The sequence below is a fragment of the Elephas maximus genome, chromosome 1 (genome assembly GCF_024166365.1).
Source record: "Elephas maximus indicus isolate mEleMax1 chromosome 1, mEleMax1 primary haplotype, whole genome shotgun sequence".
In the NCBI taxonomy this organism is placed as follows: Eukaryota; Metazoa; Chordata; class Mammalia; order Proboscidea; family Elephantidae; genus Elephas; species Elephas maximus.
The window spans coordinates 184,669,034-184,685,268 of record NC_064819.1 but is presented as its reverse complement, the minus strand read 5'-3'; the positions used below and the strand labels follow the sequence as shown (position 1 = coordinate 184,685,268).

Below are 16,235 nucleotides of genomic sequence, written 5' to 3'. Positions count from 1 at the left end.
CAATGTAAAAGAATCCACCTGGCAAAAGCAGTACAAAGGGAGGCAAAGAAATTTAATGCAGATTTAGTTCTTATTTGTGCAAGATATATGACCTCACAATTTGAAATGCTGGAAACTGTTGTAAACAACCCTTTTAAAGAGCACTTTAAAAGCAGATAGTGTTATGTTTGCCAAAAATGCATAACCTGAATTTAATCATGAGGAAACATCAAAGCAACCCAAGTTGACAGACATTCCACAAAATAACTGCCAGTACTCTTCAAACTGTATAAAAGACAAAGGAAGGCCCAGGAACTATCCCAGATTAAAGGAGTTTGAGGAGTTGTAACAATTAAATGCTTCATGATCCTGGAGTGGATCCTAGACCAGAAAAGTTACTTTACTGTTTGTTTTGAAGGGAGTCTCATTTGCTTTGGTCTCTTAAATGAAAACTTAGAATTCCCTTAGTTATAGTGAAAACAATCTCTACTAAGCAAAGCATGCTACTTCTTAAGAAAAAATTTTTTTTTCTTTTTTGGCCAGGATAATTACATATATGATCTTGTCTAAACATCTTTTAGATCTTATCTAAAAATGTTATCAGTTTAAAAGGGAAATTTGGAGGCGGGGCCAAGATGAAGGAGTAGTCAGATGTGTCCTGTGGTCCCTCTTACAACAAAGACCCGAAAAAACAAGTGATTATAAATGACAATCTAGGAGCCCTGAACATCAAAGGCAAAGTTGAGGAATCAGACTGAGTGGTGGTGGGGGGAGAGGCGATTCAGAAGCAGCGAAGAGTTGCCAGACCTGACCTGGTGGGAACTGGCACCCTGTAGGCCAGATCGGCTGACAAGCGTGGTGAAGCAAGCAATGGTGTTCAGGATGCATTTTCCACATCGGGAGAGACCAAGCAGCGGAGAGTCTGCTCAACCCTCCAGAACCAGCGAGAAGCAGCCCTCAATTGGCAAAAGATAAATATACGTGTCTAAACTACCACGAGGATCAAAAAATCCCTTTTGGGAAGAACCTCTCTCCCTACTCCCTCCCCGCTCTTCACCAGGTCCCATGGCCAGCTTCAAGGATTGCTGATTGGCATTTCCCCTGGGCCAAAAGTAGGGCCCTTCAACTGTCCTGAGCCATTCTCCTGGCCTGGGAGAGGGAACAAATTAACAAACAGAAAAAAATAATCTGCCAGCTACCCTAAGCCGGGAACTTAGGGCAGGTACAGCTCCTTTGCCTAGGCAGAGGAATAAGGGGTCTGTGGACTTTGACTGCCTTTTACCTCTGCATAGACCTGTGTGGGCCCGTTTCAATAGCTTAGGCCCTTATTAGCACAGTACAATAGGGTATATACTTGAAGCCTAACCTCACTGTACCAGCTATCTGGTGGAGTGGCAGGTTTGTGACATTTGGCACCATTCTGACTATTAAGCAGGGTCCTCACCTACCCACATCAGGGGCCTGAGGACTGGTGGCTCCACCCACGCCATCTACTCACCTGCAACAGGGGTCCAAGAACAAGTGGTATCTCCCAGTCCATACAGCCAACAGCACTGGGTACCCATAGTCTGGCTGCAAAACCCACCCACCTATGCACTCTAGGGGACAGGGGCATGCTTTCCTCCCAGATACTCAGGGGAAGCCATCAGCCCCCTGCCTTGCTCAACGTGTGATGGCCTACTACAGCCAGATGCCTGTGCCTACTCCAATCACCCCTGCCCATCTAGGACCATAGGTAAGAACCTGTACCACGTACTTGATAACTGACTATCTGGACACCTGAGCTGAATCCATACAAGAAAAGTAAACAGAGTCCTGGACTCACATACCAAGTAACAAATCTAACCACCTGGTGACAGGACTTTAGAGTTTCAAAGGTGCCAGTAATCAAACTAGCTCACACAAGCAGCCTATTTGGGCATATCAAAACAAAACAAGAAGCTAGGACACAGTAAGCAAACATAAAATAAATACATATAATAACTTATTGATGGCTCGGATACAACAGTCAATATCAAATCACATAAAGAGGCAGACCATGGTGGCTTCAGTAATCTTCCAAACAAAGAATCAAGAAATCATCCCAAGGAATATAAATCCCTGGAATTATCAGATGCAGAATATAAAAAGTTAATATACAAAACTCTTCAAGAGATCAGGCAAAATGCAGAACAAGCCAAGGAACATAGAAGTAAAGCAAGAGAGGCACTTAAGAAGATTAAAGAAGAGCACAATTACAAATTTAATAGACTGCAAGAATCCATAAAGAGACAGCAAACAGAAATTCAGAAGATTACAGGAAAATTTTAGAATTAGACAACTCAATAGAAAGTCACAGGGGCAGAACTGAGGCAATGAAAGTCAGAATTAGTGAAGATAAAGCACTTGACACCAACTTATTTGAGGAAAAATCAGATAACAGAATTTAAAAGAATGAAACCCTAAGAACATGTGGGACTCTATCAAGAGAAATAACCTAAGAGTGACTGGAGTACCAGAACAGGGGGATAACAGAAAATACAGAGAGAACTGTTGAAGATTTGTTGGCAGAAAACTTCCCTGATTGTGAAAGATGAGAAGATACCTATCCAAGATGCTCACTGAAACTCACACAAGGTAGATCCCAAAAGAAAGTCACCTAGACATATTATAATGAAACTTGCCAAAACCAAAGAGAAAATTTTAAGAGCACCTAGGGATAAACGAAAAGCCATCTACAAAGGAGAGTTAATAAGACTAAGCTCAGACTACTCAGCAGAAACAGGCAGGCAAGAAGGCAATGGGATGACATATACAAAGCCTTGAAGGAAAAAATTTGCCAGCCAGGAATTCTATATCCAGCAATACAGTCTCTCAAATATGATGGTGAAATTAGAGCATTTCCAGATAAACAGAAGTTTATGGAATTTGCAAAAACCAAACCAAAATTACAAGAAATACTAAAGGGAGATTTTGGTCAGAAAACCAATAATATCAGATAACAACCCAAGACTAGAACAGGGGAGAGAGCAATCAGATATTACTCCAGATGGGGAAGTCATAAAAATAAATCAAAGCTAAAATACTCAAAATAGAGAAACAGAGATGTTAATATGTAAAAGATGACAACATTAAAATGAAAAAGAGGAACTAAAAAATGTAGTCATTGATCTTTCACATGGAGAGGAAGTCAAGGTGATATAAAGACATAAAAGATTGTTTTAAACTTAGAAAAATAGGGGTAAATATTAAGGTAACCACAAAGGAAACTAACAATTCTACACATCAAAATAAAAAACAAGAAAAGCACAAAGACTCAGCAAATACAAAATCAGCAACAATGAAAAAGATGAAAAGAAAATAAAGAAAAATGACTCAGCACAGAAAATTAAGTGGAACAACAAAGAAACTGTCAACAACACACACAAAAAAGACATCAAAATGACAGCACTAAACTCATAAAAAAAAAACTCATACCTATCAATAATTACGCTGAAAGCGAACAGACTAAATGCACCAGTAAAGAGACAGAGAGTGGCAGAATGGATTAAAAAAAACACGATCTGTCTATATGTTGCCTACAAGAGGCACACCTTAGACTTGAAGACACAAACTAAAACTCAAAGGATGGAAAAACATATCAAGCAAACAGCAATCAAAAAAGAACAGGGGTGGCAATACTAATCTCTGACAAAATAGACTTTAAAGTCAAATCTACTACAAAGGATAAGAAACGACACTATATAACGATCAAAGGGCCAATATACCAGAAGGACATAAGCATAATAAATATATATGTACCCAATGATAGGGCTCCAAAATACATAAACACTATCAGCATTGAAAAGAGAGACAGACAGCTCCACAGCAGTAGGAGACTTCAACATACCACTTTTGATGAAGGACAGAACATCCAGAAAGAAGTTCAATAAACACACGGAAGATCTAAATGTCATAATCAACCAACTTGATCTCATAGATATATACAGAACACTTCACCCAACGGCAGCCAAGTATACTTTCCTTTCCAATTCACAAGGAACATTCTCTGGTATAGACCACATATTAGGCCATTAACCCAGCCTTAACAGAATCCGAGGCATTGAAATATTACAAAACATCTTTTCTGACTGTAAGAAATAAAAGTAGAAATCAATAACAGAAAAAGCAATAAAAAAAAATCAAACATATGGAAACTGAGTAACACCTTGCTCAAAAACTACTAGGTTATAGAAGAAATTAAGGACGGAATAAAGAAATTCCCGGAATCAAAAGAGAATGAAAATCATCCTACCAGAACCTTTGGGACACAGTGAAAGCAATGCTCAGAGGTCAATTTACAGCAATAAATGCACACATCCAAAAAGAAGAAAAGGCCAAAATCAAAACATTAACCCTACAACTTAAACAAGGAGAAAGAGAGCAGCAAAAGAAGCCATGAGGCACCAGAAGAAGGCAAATAATAAATATTAGAGCAGAATTAAATGAAATAGAAAATAGAAAAACAATTGAAAGAGTTAACAAGACCAAACGCTCGTTCTTTGAAAAGATCATCAAAAATCAATAAACCATTGGCCAAACTGACAAAAGAAAAACAGGAGAGGAAGCAAATAACCCAAATAAGAAATGAGATGGGTGGTATCACAACAGACCCAACTGAAATTAAAAGAATCATAACAGAATACTATGAAAAATTGTACTCTAGCATTTGAAAATTTAGAGGAAATGGACAAATTCCTAGAAACACACTACCTACCTAAACTAACACACACAGAGTAGAACAACTAAATAAACCTATAACAAAGGAAGAGATTGAAAACATAATTTTACAACTCTCAGCAAAAAAAAGCCCTGGTCCTGAGGGTTTCACTGGAGAATTCTACCAAGCTTTCAGAAAAGAGTTAACACCACTACTACTAAAGGTATTTCAGAGCATAGAAAAGGATAGGACACTCTCAAACTCATTCTATGAAGCTAGCATATTCCTGATACCAAAACCAGGTAAAGATGCCACAAAAAAGAAAATTACAGGCCAATATCCCTCATGAACTTAGATGCAAAAATCCTCAACAAAATTCTAGCCAATAGAACTCAACAGCATATCAAAAAAACAATTCACCATGACCAAGTGGGATTCATACCAGGTATGCAGGGATGGTTCAACATAAGAAAAACAATCACAGTAATCCAACACATAAATAAAAGTCAAGAACCACATGATCTTGTCAACTGACACAGAAAAGGCATTCAACACACTTTCCTGATAAAAACTCTCAGCAAAATAGGAACAGAAGGGAAATTCCTCAACATAATAAAGGGCATTTACAGAAAGCCAAAGGCCAACATCAGGAGAGAGTCTGAAAGCATTTCCCTTGAGAATGGGAACCAGATAAGAATGCCCTTTATAACCACTCTTATTCAACATTGTGCTGGAGGTCCTAGCCAGAGCAATTAGGCTAGAAAAAGAAATAAACGGCATCCAAATTGATAAGGAAGACATAACCAAAACCCACTGCCGTCAAGTCGATTCTGACTCATAGCGACCCTATAGGACAGAGTAGAACTGCCTCATAGAGTTTCCAAGGAGCGCCTGGCAGATTTGAACTGCTGACCTTTTGGTTAGCAGCCGTAGCACTTAACCACTATGCTACCAGGGTTTCCAGGAAGAAGTAAAGGTATCTCTGTTTGCAGATGTCCTGAAAACCTTCATCTAAAGTACAATTTAAAAAGAAAGAAAAAATGGGCAAATGATATGAACAGGCAGATCACCAAAGAAGACATTCCGGCAGCCACCAGATACATGAGGCAATGCTCATGATTGTTAGCCATTAGTGAAATACAAATCAAAACTACAATGAGATTCCATCTTACCCCAGCAAGTCTGGCATTGATCCAAAAACCACAAAATAATAAATGTTGGAGAGGTTGTGGAGAGACTGGAACACTTACACACTGCTGGTGGGAATGTAAAATGGTACAACCACTTTGGAAATGAATTTGGCGTTTCCTTAAAAAGCTAGAAATAGAAGTGCCATACGATTCAGCAATCCCACTCCTTGGAAAATATCCTAGAGAAATAAGAGCCGTCACACGAATAGATATATGCACAACCATGTTCACTGCAGCACTGTTTACAACAGCAAAAAGATGGAAACAACCAAGGTGCCCATCAACGGATGAACGGATCAACAAATTATGGTATATTCACACTATGGAATACTATGCAACGATAAAGAACAATGTTGAATCCGTGAAACATCTCATAACATGGATGAATCTGGAAGGCATTATGCTGAGTAAAATTAGTCAGGTACAAAAAGACAAATATTGCATGAGATCACTATTATAAGACCTCAAAAAAGCTTTAAACACAGAAGAAAACATTCTTTGATGGTTACGAGGGTGGGGATGGAGGGAGAGGGGTATTCGCTAACCAGATAGTAAAAAAGAATTATCTTAGGTGAAGGACAACGCACAATACATGGGAAGTCAGCACAATTAGACTAAACTAAAAGAGGAGTTTCCTGTATACAACCAAACACTTCAAGAGACAGAGTAGCAGGGGCAGGGGCCTGGGGACCATGTTTTCAGAGGACTTCTAAGTCAATTGGCATAATGAAGTTTATGAAGAAAATGTTCTACATCCCACTTTGATGAGTAATGTCTGGGGTCTTAAAAGCTAGCCAGCGGCCATCTAAGATGTATCAATTGGTTCCAACCCACCAGGAGCAAAGGAGAATGAAGAACACCAAAGACACAGAGAAAATATTAGCCCAAGAAACAAAGGCCACATAAACCAGAGACTCCATCAGCCTGATACCAGAAGAACTAGATGCTGCCCAGCTACCACCAATGACTGCCCTGAAAGGGAACACTACAGAGAGTCCCTGATGGAGCAGGAGAAAAGTGGGGTGGAGAACTCAAATTCTAGTAAAAAGACCAGACTTAATGGAGGGACCCGGAAGACATGGCCCCTGGACTCCCTTTCACCTCAGAATTGAAACCATTCCCAAAGGTGACTCTTCAGACAAATAGACTGGACTGTAAGACATAAAATGATACTCGTGAAGAGAGTGCTTCTTAGCTCAAGTAGATACTTGAGACTAAATGGACAGCTCCTGTCTGGAGGCAAGATGAACAGGCAAAAAGGGACAGGAGCTGGTTGAATGGACACAGGAAATTCGGGGTGGTAAGGAAGAGTGTGCTGTCACTTTATAGGGTGTGCTGTCACTTTATAGGGTGAGCAACTAGGGTCACATAACAACGTGTGTATAAATCTTTGTATGAGAAACTAACTTGAACTGTAAACTTTTGCTTAAAGCACAATAAAAATAAATGAAAGTAAAATTTTTAAAAAGTATCTAAATAGCATATTTTCTTCTCTTTAAAAAACTTAACATTTCTTCTACAGCAAAGTTGATACACTTTATCAACTTTGTACCTTCTTGGTTGTTTCAAGGAATTCTGAAATAGTAGATGAACTGTGCTGTAGACATATAAGCGCATTCTTGGAATTGATGCTTGAATCTAAAATATCAGCCATAATTATAATACATGACAAACAGAAGAAGAATAATCCCATTTTGTCTGTATCAGTTCTTTTAACACCAGCAAGATCAAGCACATAGTTGCCTGATTACTGTGAAAGCTGGTGTGGGCGATCATAGTTGTTTACAAGTACATTTTGTTACCAAGAATGTGGATTTATAAAAGTGCTTCAAGTATATGAACCAAATATTTACAACAAAACTGAGAGGGGGGTAAAATATTAAAAATGAAGTGATAATGATGAAAACTGTACAATTTCAGCATACTCACAATGATTTATTAATCACATCCTAAGTATGTCGACTTTTGGCATAGCTTACAAACACTAATGCCAGAAAACATTATTCTTTTTCAAAACATTAACCCCAAATTCCAAGTTCTGATAATTTCTAGTCTTGAAATCCCTTGGCAATGGGTTTTAGCAATCAGTTGGTTAATGAAAGAAACCAAGCTAGATAAACTAATACTATATTCAGCTATTTCAGCCACACATGTAATCATTAGAGCTACCATATACCAGAATTACAGGAGATATTCCAGAACATAAGTTCCCTCCCTGCTGCACTTCCAGGCACTCCCCTCCAATGCCTGCCAAGGTGATATAGCTGTGGATCCCTGGTGCCCTGCACTGGCATTAGGGCTCCCCCTCCTCAGCCACGCCAGATCCTGTGGCCATACTCACTGCAGAGGTACTTCCCACCCTCCCAGGGAGCTAGACAACAAGAACGCCCCCCTCCCCTAAATCCTGGCTGAAGGAAGAGAAAGCACTTCTGCCTCCTCTTCCCCCTTTGCTGAAGTCTGGGATGCTTGAGGCACAATGTTTACGTGTTCCACTGCTAACCAAAAAGGTCAGCAGTTCGAATCCACCAGGCGCTCCTTGGAAACCTTATAGGGCAGTTCTCCTCTGTCCTGTACTGTTGCTATGAGTCAGAATTGACTTGATGGCAATGGATTTGGTTTTGGTTTTTGGTGCTGCTTGAGAACTCTCGAATTTTTCCATAAGGCACTTGGTGCCCAAACAATAAGGGAGCTTCAGTCCCAAGAGGTTTTATTAATCAAAGTATTACTGTACAACAAACTGGCAAGAGGACCATTTCAACTAAGTTAAAATATAGGTCTGGTTAGTGTTTTGGGTCCAAGGAAATCTTCATAGTAGCCACAAAAGGGAGAAATTCTGAGTATCGTTAAATATTTGGTTGAGAACAGCCTGAACCAAAAATAACACGCACTCTTTATGTTTTACACAAAATTGCTGTATAATTTAACAATGGGCTGGTCCACCTGGTGAGGGTGATATTAGCTGTGGTATTCTTTGCATGGAAACCCTGGTGGCGTAGTGGTTAAGTGCTACAGCTGCTAACCAAAGGGTCGGCAGTTCAAATCTGCCAGGTGCTCCTTGGAAACTCTGTAGGGCAGTTCTACTCTGTCCTATAGGGTCGCTATGAGTCGGGATCGACTCAATGGCCCTGGGTTTGGGGTTTTTTTTTTTTTTGGTTTATTCTTTGCATGGTGGGACTGAAGAGATAGGGACAGTGGAAATGGCTGTCTTGGAACCACAAACACGTAGATGTAAATCTTCCCTCCAGCCCTTAACTAGTTGAGTGATCTTAGGTATGCCACTTCATCTCACTGTGTGTCAGTTTCCCTATGTGTAAAAAAGAGTAACATTTACCTTGTAGGGTGGATGTAATGATTCTAGATATTAGATAATATAAGTAAGTGCCAAGCATATGCCTGCCATACAGAAGAAACTGAATGTGATTTTTTTCTGTATTAAGCAGATATTCTCTTTATCAAAGACAAACACAACTTTATACAGAAAAAAAGTAAAAAGAAAACTTACTTAGTTTTATTGCTAAAAATGCATGTCATGGATTGAATTGTGTCCCCCCAAAATATGTATCAACTTGGTTAGGCCATGATTCCCACTACTGTGTGGTTGTCCTCCATTTTGTGACTGTAATTTTATGTTAAAGAGGATTAGGGTGGAAGCATAACACCCTTACTAAGGTCACATGCCTGATCCAATGTAAAGGGAGTTTCCCTGGGGTGTGGCCTGCACCAACTTTTATCTTAAAAGGAAAGGCAGGCAAGCAGAGAGTGGGGGACCTCATACTACCAGGAAAGCAGGGCCAGGAGCACAATGCCTCCTTTGTACCCGGGGATCCTGCGGGAAGCAGCTCATGGTGGGGGGTGGGAAGGAAGATTGATGAGAAGGCCAACAGGGAGAGAACGCCTTCCCCTGGAGCTGATGCCCTGAATTTGGACTTTTAGCCTACTTTACTGTGTAGAAATAAATTCTCTTTGTTAAAGCCATCCACTTCTGGTATTTGTTATACCTGCACTAGATGACTAAGACAGTGGATTACGATTCACTACCCATTTCCTAATGAAGAGTCTAAGTCTTAAAAATTGAAGAATCCAGAAATGTGCAGGCCAACGCCCTGAGGGAGACCATGATCACCATGCACCCTAGCTCCAGGCATGCAGTTAATTCCTTTTCCTCCTTTTTATATAGTTTCTTAATATACATCAAAAAAAAAAAATACATCAAAGGTGACTGCTAAACTCCCCAGTGTGGAAAAGCCGCATCCATTCTCAGGTATTCTGCTTCAGGATGATTTGCTCCCCCACAGTCTCTGACTCAAGAGAGCCCCAAGACAGCAGAGGTGACTGCATCAATGTTCTGTCAGCAGGTGTAATGAATTGCTCATTTTAGGGACAGGTAGCTGTTTTTCCAGACACCACTGGAAAGGCCATTTCTGGCCCTGCAGCACTCTGCCTTGTACCTTACATTTGAGCTCTGACACCCAGTCACCTCCTCTGAGTCTGAACACATGATTACCAGAGGTGACTGGTATTCCCACAGGTCTTAGGCATCCCTGGATTTCTAATTTTTTCCATTTGAGACAAACTAACATCACCAAAATTCCAACCAAATGCACAAAAACAAAACAAAAACTATCTGATTCTGTCAAACTAAGTCAATCATCATTAAAATAGACATAATTTGCCCAGGGATTAAAAAAAAAAACTTTATAGACTTTTTTCCCCATGAGGCTAGATGAATTTAGACCTCTGAATAGTCTCATGGTTATGTGGATTCCAAACTATGGGAACAGGCACTGTGGATGAGGACACAACTCTGGACCAAAGGGAATGGCTGGCATGAAAGCTGTGTGTTTAAGAAATTGTAGAAACATTTTGTTACCTATATATTTACCACAATAGAGAGAAAGACAGACAGACAGACAGAAACTGCCTGTAGAATTAGCAGGCAGACAAGATTTTACTTAAAACCTGTATCATTTTTGGAGCTGTATCCATAAAGAATTTCATAAAATCTTGGATCTCAAGAGAGTGTGTATATAGGATTTTATCTTTTTTTTTCAAATTGTCTAACCTCAAGGTATTTCCTTAGGCTAAGAATCAGGAAGTCACAGTTATGGTGCTTTCAGGATCCAACCTGCTAACAGCACACCCCAAAGCACAAAAAGCTAAATTTCGAAACGTTGATTTGGAAACTGTCTTTGCACTTGCTGTTCCCTTACTCAGAAAACTCTGACCCGAGTCATACCTGCACACCTATTCTTTCCCTGCATTTGGGTCTCTGCTCAAAAGTCCCCTTACTGGAGAGGCCTTCCTGGCCGAGCCATTGGAAGGAGCATAAACACACATAGGCTCACTAACCCCTTAGCCTGTTGTATTTTTCTCAGTCTTTTTTAATTTTTTTTCCTCATCTCCTCTTGTATTACAGGTGCATTTGTTAATTGTTTCTTTTTGATCCCACTCCCCTTCACCCACTCAAAGGTAAGCCCCATGAGGAAAGAAACTGTTTTTTTCACTGCGTATCCCAGTACTTCAGAGTACCTAGAACACAATGTCAGTGTTCAATAAATATCTGTCAAATGCATGAATGAGCTATAAATGTTTTTGCCAAATGTCACACATCTCCAGTTGTCTTCCAAGCGCCATTGAAAATCAAACACATCTGAGACACACACAAGGCTAGCATCTCAGTAGATGTCCTTTGCTGTTTTGGTTTATGAAGCAAATGTATCCATCTTAGCTACCCTGAGAGTTTACACAAAGTTAGCTTCTCTTCTAATATTCCCAGGCTACAATGCTAATTAACAAACCACTTGTCCTCCTCTTCAAATCCCAAAGTTTTCCGTGCTCCCAGAAACCTACATCTCTTTTCTTACCATACTGATCAGAAGAGCTGGTGAAGAGAAGGTAGTCAGAAGCACAGGTCTGGGATTCTATATTCAGATCTCCCAACCTCAAAATCAGCTTCTTCCCCTTCGGTACGGTAATAGTCTTTTCACAAACAGTGTGATTGGGGTAAGTCCCTGGGTAATTCTTAGATGTCATTGTGCCACTGTCCTGGTAGGTCACTATATGTCCACAGCCATCACCTGTTAAAGAAAACAGGATGAAAAAGGTAAGTGAAGGATTGAGAGAGTCTAGTACAATGCCTGAGTAAGGTAGCTTATTCCTTCTTTGGAGAAAGGGAAAAGCTAAAGAATGAAGACTGAATTATTAAATAGCATCCACTGTTTCCACGGGAGAAATATATGGCAGTCAGCTCCTGTAAAGATTTACAGCCTTGGAAACCCTATGGGTGGGACAGTTCTCCTCTGTCCTATAGGGCCGCTATGAGTCAGAATTGACTAGACTGCAGTGGATTTGGTTTTGGTGGGTATCTCTTGTTGCAGGTTATTACATCTTTTGTTTCCCAGTTTACTCCTTTGAACACTGGTGATCAAAATGTTTCATATATTAGCACAGAAAACCCTTAGGAAACACATTATTTAATCATATTACTATTTCTAATCACTGATCTATCTATCCATCCATCCATTTAAACCTACAAAGTAGGCCCTTGACATTCAGATTTGCCATTTGTGGTTTTGCCAGTTAGACATTGCCTTTGCCAAAAGGCAATGTCATATAATGATTTGCAATGGAGAAAATAATATTATTCACTTCAGGAGGCTGTTGTCCTGATTAAATGAGATAATGTATGCAAAATGCTTCTGATTGAATCTGCAACTTATGTGGAGAGGCCTGGGTCATTTCACTGGGGCCTAAGCCTAAAAATCACTTAACGACAGTCACAGACGTGATGATTTCCGATAGCCTCAGGATGTATCATTAGAGAATGTCAAGGATCTATTGTAGTGAGTGCTTATCACATGCCAGACACAGTGCTAACTGTTGGAGACATAAAAGCAGCAATGGCTGCCTCACAAGTATAATGGCGGACAGTCACACATTTGAATAACTATAATACCAGGTGCTATGTGCTGTATCCAGAGCCTGAACAAAGTGCCAAGGGAACACAGAGGAAGAAGGCAAAGAAGAAAATTAATTTCCATGAATTATCAGTCAACCAAAAACCAAACCCAGTGCCGTCGAGTCAGTTCCAACTCATATCGACCCTATAGGACAGAGTAGAACTGCCCCATAGAGTTTCCAAGGAGTGCCTGGCGGATTAAAACTGCTGACCCTTTGGTTAGCAGCTGTAGCACTTAACCACTACACCACCAGGGTTTCCAAATGAATTATCAGTACTTCCCCTAAAATAATAAATTATCTCCAGACTTTTCTGAACAGAGAGTTTTTTCAATTTACTAACAGCTGCTCCAGTAGATTAAAGTGACCAACAGACAAATATCTATGGCAAGCACAACAGGGTAGGCTTACAAGGTAAACGAGTTTACACTGCAATCAGACCACAAAAATGCCTATAGTTAGTATGGCTTCACGTAAACAAATTAAGAATTTTCAGCTTCAGCTGGAGGGAGAGAAAGCAGAAATTCACTGGAGAAGGAAACTCTCTAAGGTAGTAAAGGAAGTTTGCTCCATATGTTAAGTCTGAAGCCCCATCTTGGACATGCATATTGGGAATCTGAAGCACAAGGCAGTCCTCTCCTACCTCCCTTTGCAGACTTCTAAGCCTCTTCCCTGAAGGCAGTAGCGGCTCAGCGGTAGAATTTGTCTGTCATTGGAAACTTGTGTGTTGCTATGAAGTTGAACGGGTTTCAGCAGAGCTTCCATACTAAGACAGACCAGAAAGAAAGGCCTGGCGATCTACTTCTGAAAATCAGTCGATGAAAACCCTGTGGATCACTATGGTCTGATCTCATTGAGCATGGGGTCTTCATGAGTTGGGGTGGACTTAGCACAGCTAACAACAACAAAGGCTCTTCCCTAACTAGAGAGAGATTCACCTGGAGACTTTCTTTATACCACTTCCTTCTAATGGAGCCCCAGTCTGAGCTCTGTTCAAAAAAAAAAAGTTATGTAACTCCAGAATCTAGCCAGCATCTTAGCAGCCAAGGCCTAGGGAAAGGATCTGCCCCATTATCCAAAAACCCCCACAAGATCCCTGGCAGCACTTCATACGAGGAGGGAAATGTTAGATAGATTGGCTAGGCTAAGCTAAAACTACTGAGAACTCTTGAGGTCTAGGGAGAAGAGGATGTGGAATTTATATGGTAGACAATAGGAAACCACAGAAGTTTCTGAATAGGGAGACAATGAAAGAGGTATTTGAAACTGATGATCAACCAAAGAAACTAGAGTAGGGGGAAAGTCTGGAACAGGAGGGCAGTGTGAGGGCTGGGGAGGGGGTAGCTGGAATGGGAAGGAAGGGAAAAAAAGACATGGGGAAATTCAGAAGGAAAATCAACAGACTCAGTTCAGACTAGTGATAATGGAAAAGGTAAGAGGAGAAAAATTCTGAGATTTTGAGCCTACAAATGATTGGAAAATTGATGCTAATTTAGACAGAAAGGAAAGCCCAGAGAGAACGAAAGGAAGTTTGGGGGCAGAGGTTATAAGTTTGATTGCTGAGTTTGAGGTGATAGCTAAATTCCTTGGGTTCTCTGGAAAACAATACAAAATTATTGAGAATTAAATTAAAATTATATTAGAGGGAGTCATCCCTGGCTGGTGTAAAAGATTAATGCACTAGGTTGTTAACTGGAAGGTTAGAGGTTTGAGTCCACCCGGAGGGGCCTTGAAAGAAAGGCCTGGCAATCTATCTCCCAAAACCAGTCATTGAAAACCCTACAGAGCAGAGTCTGACACACACTGGTCACCATGATTGGAATTGATTCGATGGCAACGACTTTTATACTAGAAGAAAGCACATCATGTGGAAGCACATGGTGCACAGGGGCTTACTTTCACAGTCGAATTATCTGCCTGCTTTTAAAGGAAAGGAGCCCTGGTGGTGCAGCAGTTGAATGCTCAGCTGCTAACCAAAAGATTGGCAGTTCGAATCTACCAGCAACTCCTTAGGGGTAAAATGCGGTAGTCTGCTTCTGTAAAGGTTACAGCCTTGAAACCGTATAAAAAAAATCCATTGCCATGGAGTCAATTCCAACTCACAACAACCCTACAGGGCAGAGGAGAACTGCTCCACAGGGTTTCTAAGGCTGTAACCTTTTACAGAAGCAGACTGCCACATCTTTCTCCCATGGAGCGGCTGGTGAATTCGTACCACCAACTTTTTGTCTGGCAATCACAGCACTTTAACCACTGTGCCATCAGGCTCCTGGAAACCTTATGGGACGGCCCTATTCTGTCCTCTGGAGTCGCTATGAGTCAGAATCGACTTGACGGCAATGGGTTTTGGTTTTCTAAAGGCTTTACCAAAAAATCCAACTTACAGTGTCTCTTGAAAACAAATACGTGGCAACACCCCCAGGCAGGTATTCTCACTGAGCCAGTACTACATGACTGCCCTTTTAAAGGAAACAAACGCCCCAGCTCCTCACTGGGTCTTTGTCACTCATTTTCATGTGTTTGTATGTACCGACCTTGAGCGCCCTGATTCAGAGCGATCCTGGGGTAACTCATGTATAAACAAACAATTACACATGTAAACATACACATAACTAAACCTCTCTCTAAGCCACCAAGAAATTGCCTGGTTAAATATCTAAGAACCTCTGTTCTTAGTACTGTGAGACTCTCTAATAAGAGAAGGAGAAACTTTTTTTTTTTTTATAGCAATCACAGCTAAATATGAGAAACAAATGTGAATCAACATACATGTAATTATTATATTTGATTTAAATTTTATCTTTTAAAAAGTGACATGTCATGAACTAGAGACTACATCATCCTGAGACCAGAAGAACTAGATGGTGCCCGGCCACAACCGATGACTGCCCTGACAGGGAACACAAGAGAGAACCCCTGAGGAAGCAGGAGAACAGTGGGATGCAGACCCCAAATTCTCATAAAAAGACCAGACTTAATGGTCTGACTAAGACTAGAAGAATCCTGGCAGTCACGGTCCCCAAACCTTCTGTTGGCCCAAGACAGGAACCATTTCCGAAGCCAACTCGGCATACATGGATTGGACTGGACAATGGGTTGGAGAGAGATGCTGATGAGGAGTGAGCTACTTGCATCAGGTGGACACTTGAGACTATGTTGGCATCTTCTGTCTGGAGGGGTGACAGGAGGGTAGAGGAGGTTAGAAACTGGCAAAACAGCCACGAAAGGAGAGACTGGAAGGAGGGAGTGGGCTGACTCATTAGGGGGAGAGTAAGTGGAAGTATGTAGTAAGGTGTATATAAGTTTATATGTGAGAGACTGACTTGATTTGTATGCTTTCACTTAAAGCTAAATAAAAATTATTAAAAAAAAAAAAAGCGATATGTCATGACAGGAAAATCCCAGGGTGTCACTTTTATTCAACCCTGTAA

At 40.6% G+C, this 16,235-nt stretch overlaps 1 protein-coding gene across 2 annotated transcripts in view; it reads right to left on the bottom strand.

The window, feature by feature from the left end:
• The window catches only part of DCBLD1 (discoidin, CUB and LCCL domain containing 1), a 72,898-nt gene that overhangs the window by 36,982 nt on the left and 19,681 nt on the right, over positions 1-16,235 (bottom strand). For both annotated transcript variants that reach the window (XM_049899803.1, XM_049899804.1), the window contains one exon: positions 11,712-11,924. In XM_049899803.1, coding sequence (XP_049755760.1) covers positions 11,712-11,924 — 213 coding nt within the window. The remainder of the gene's footprint in view (positions 1-11,711; positions 11,925-16,235) is intronic.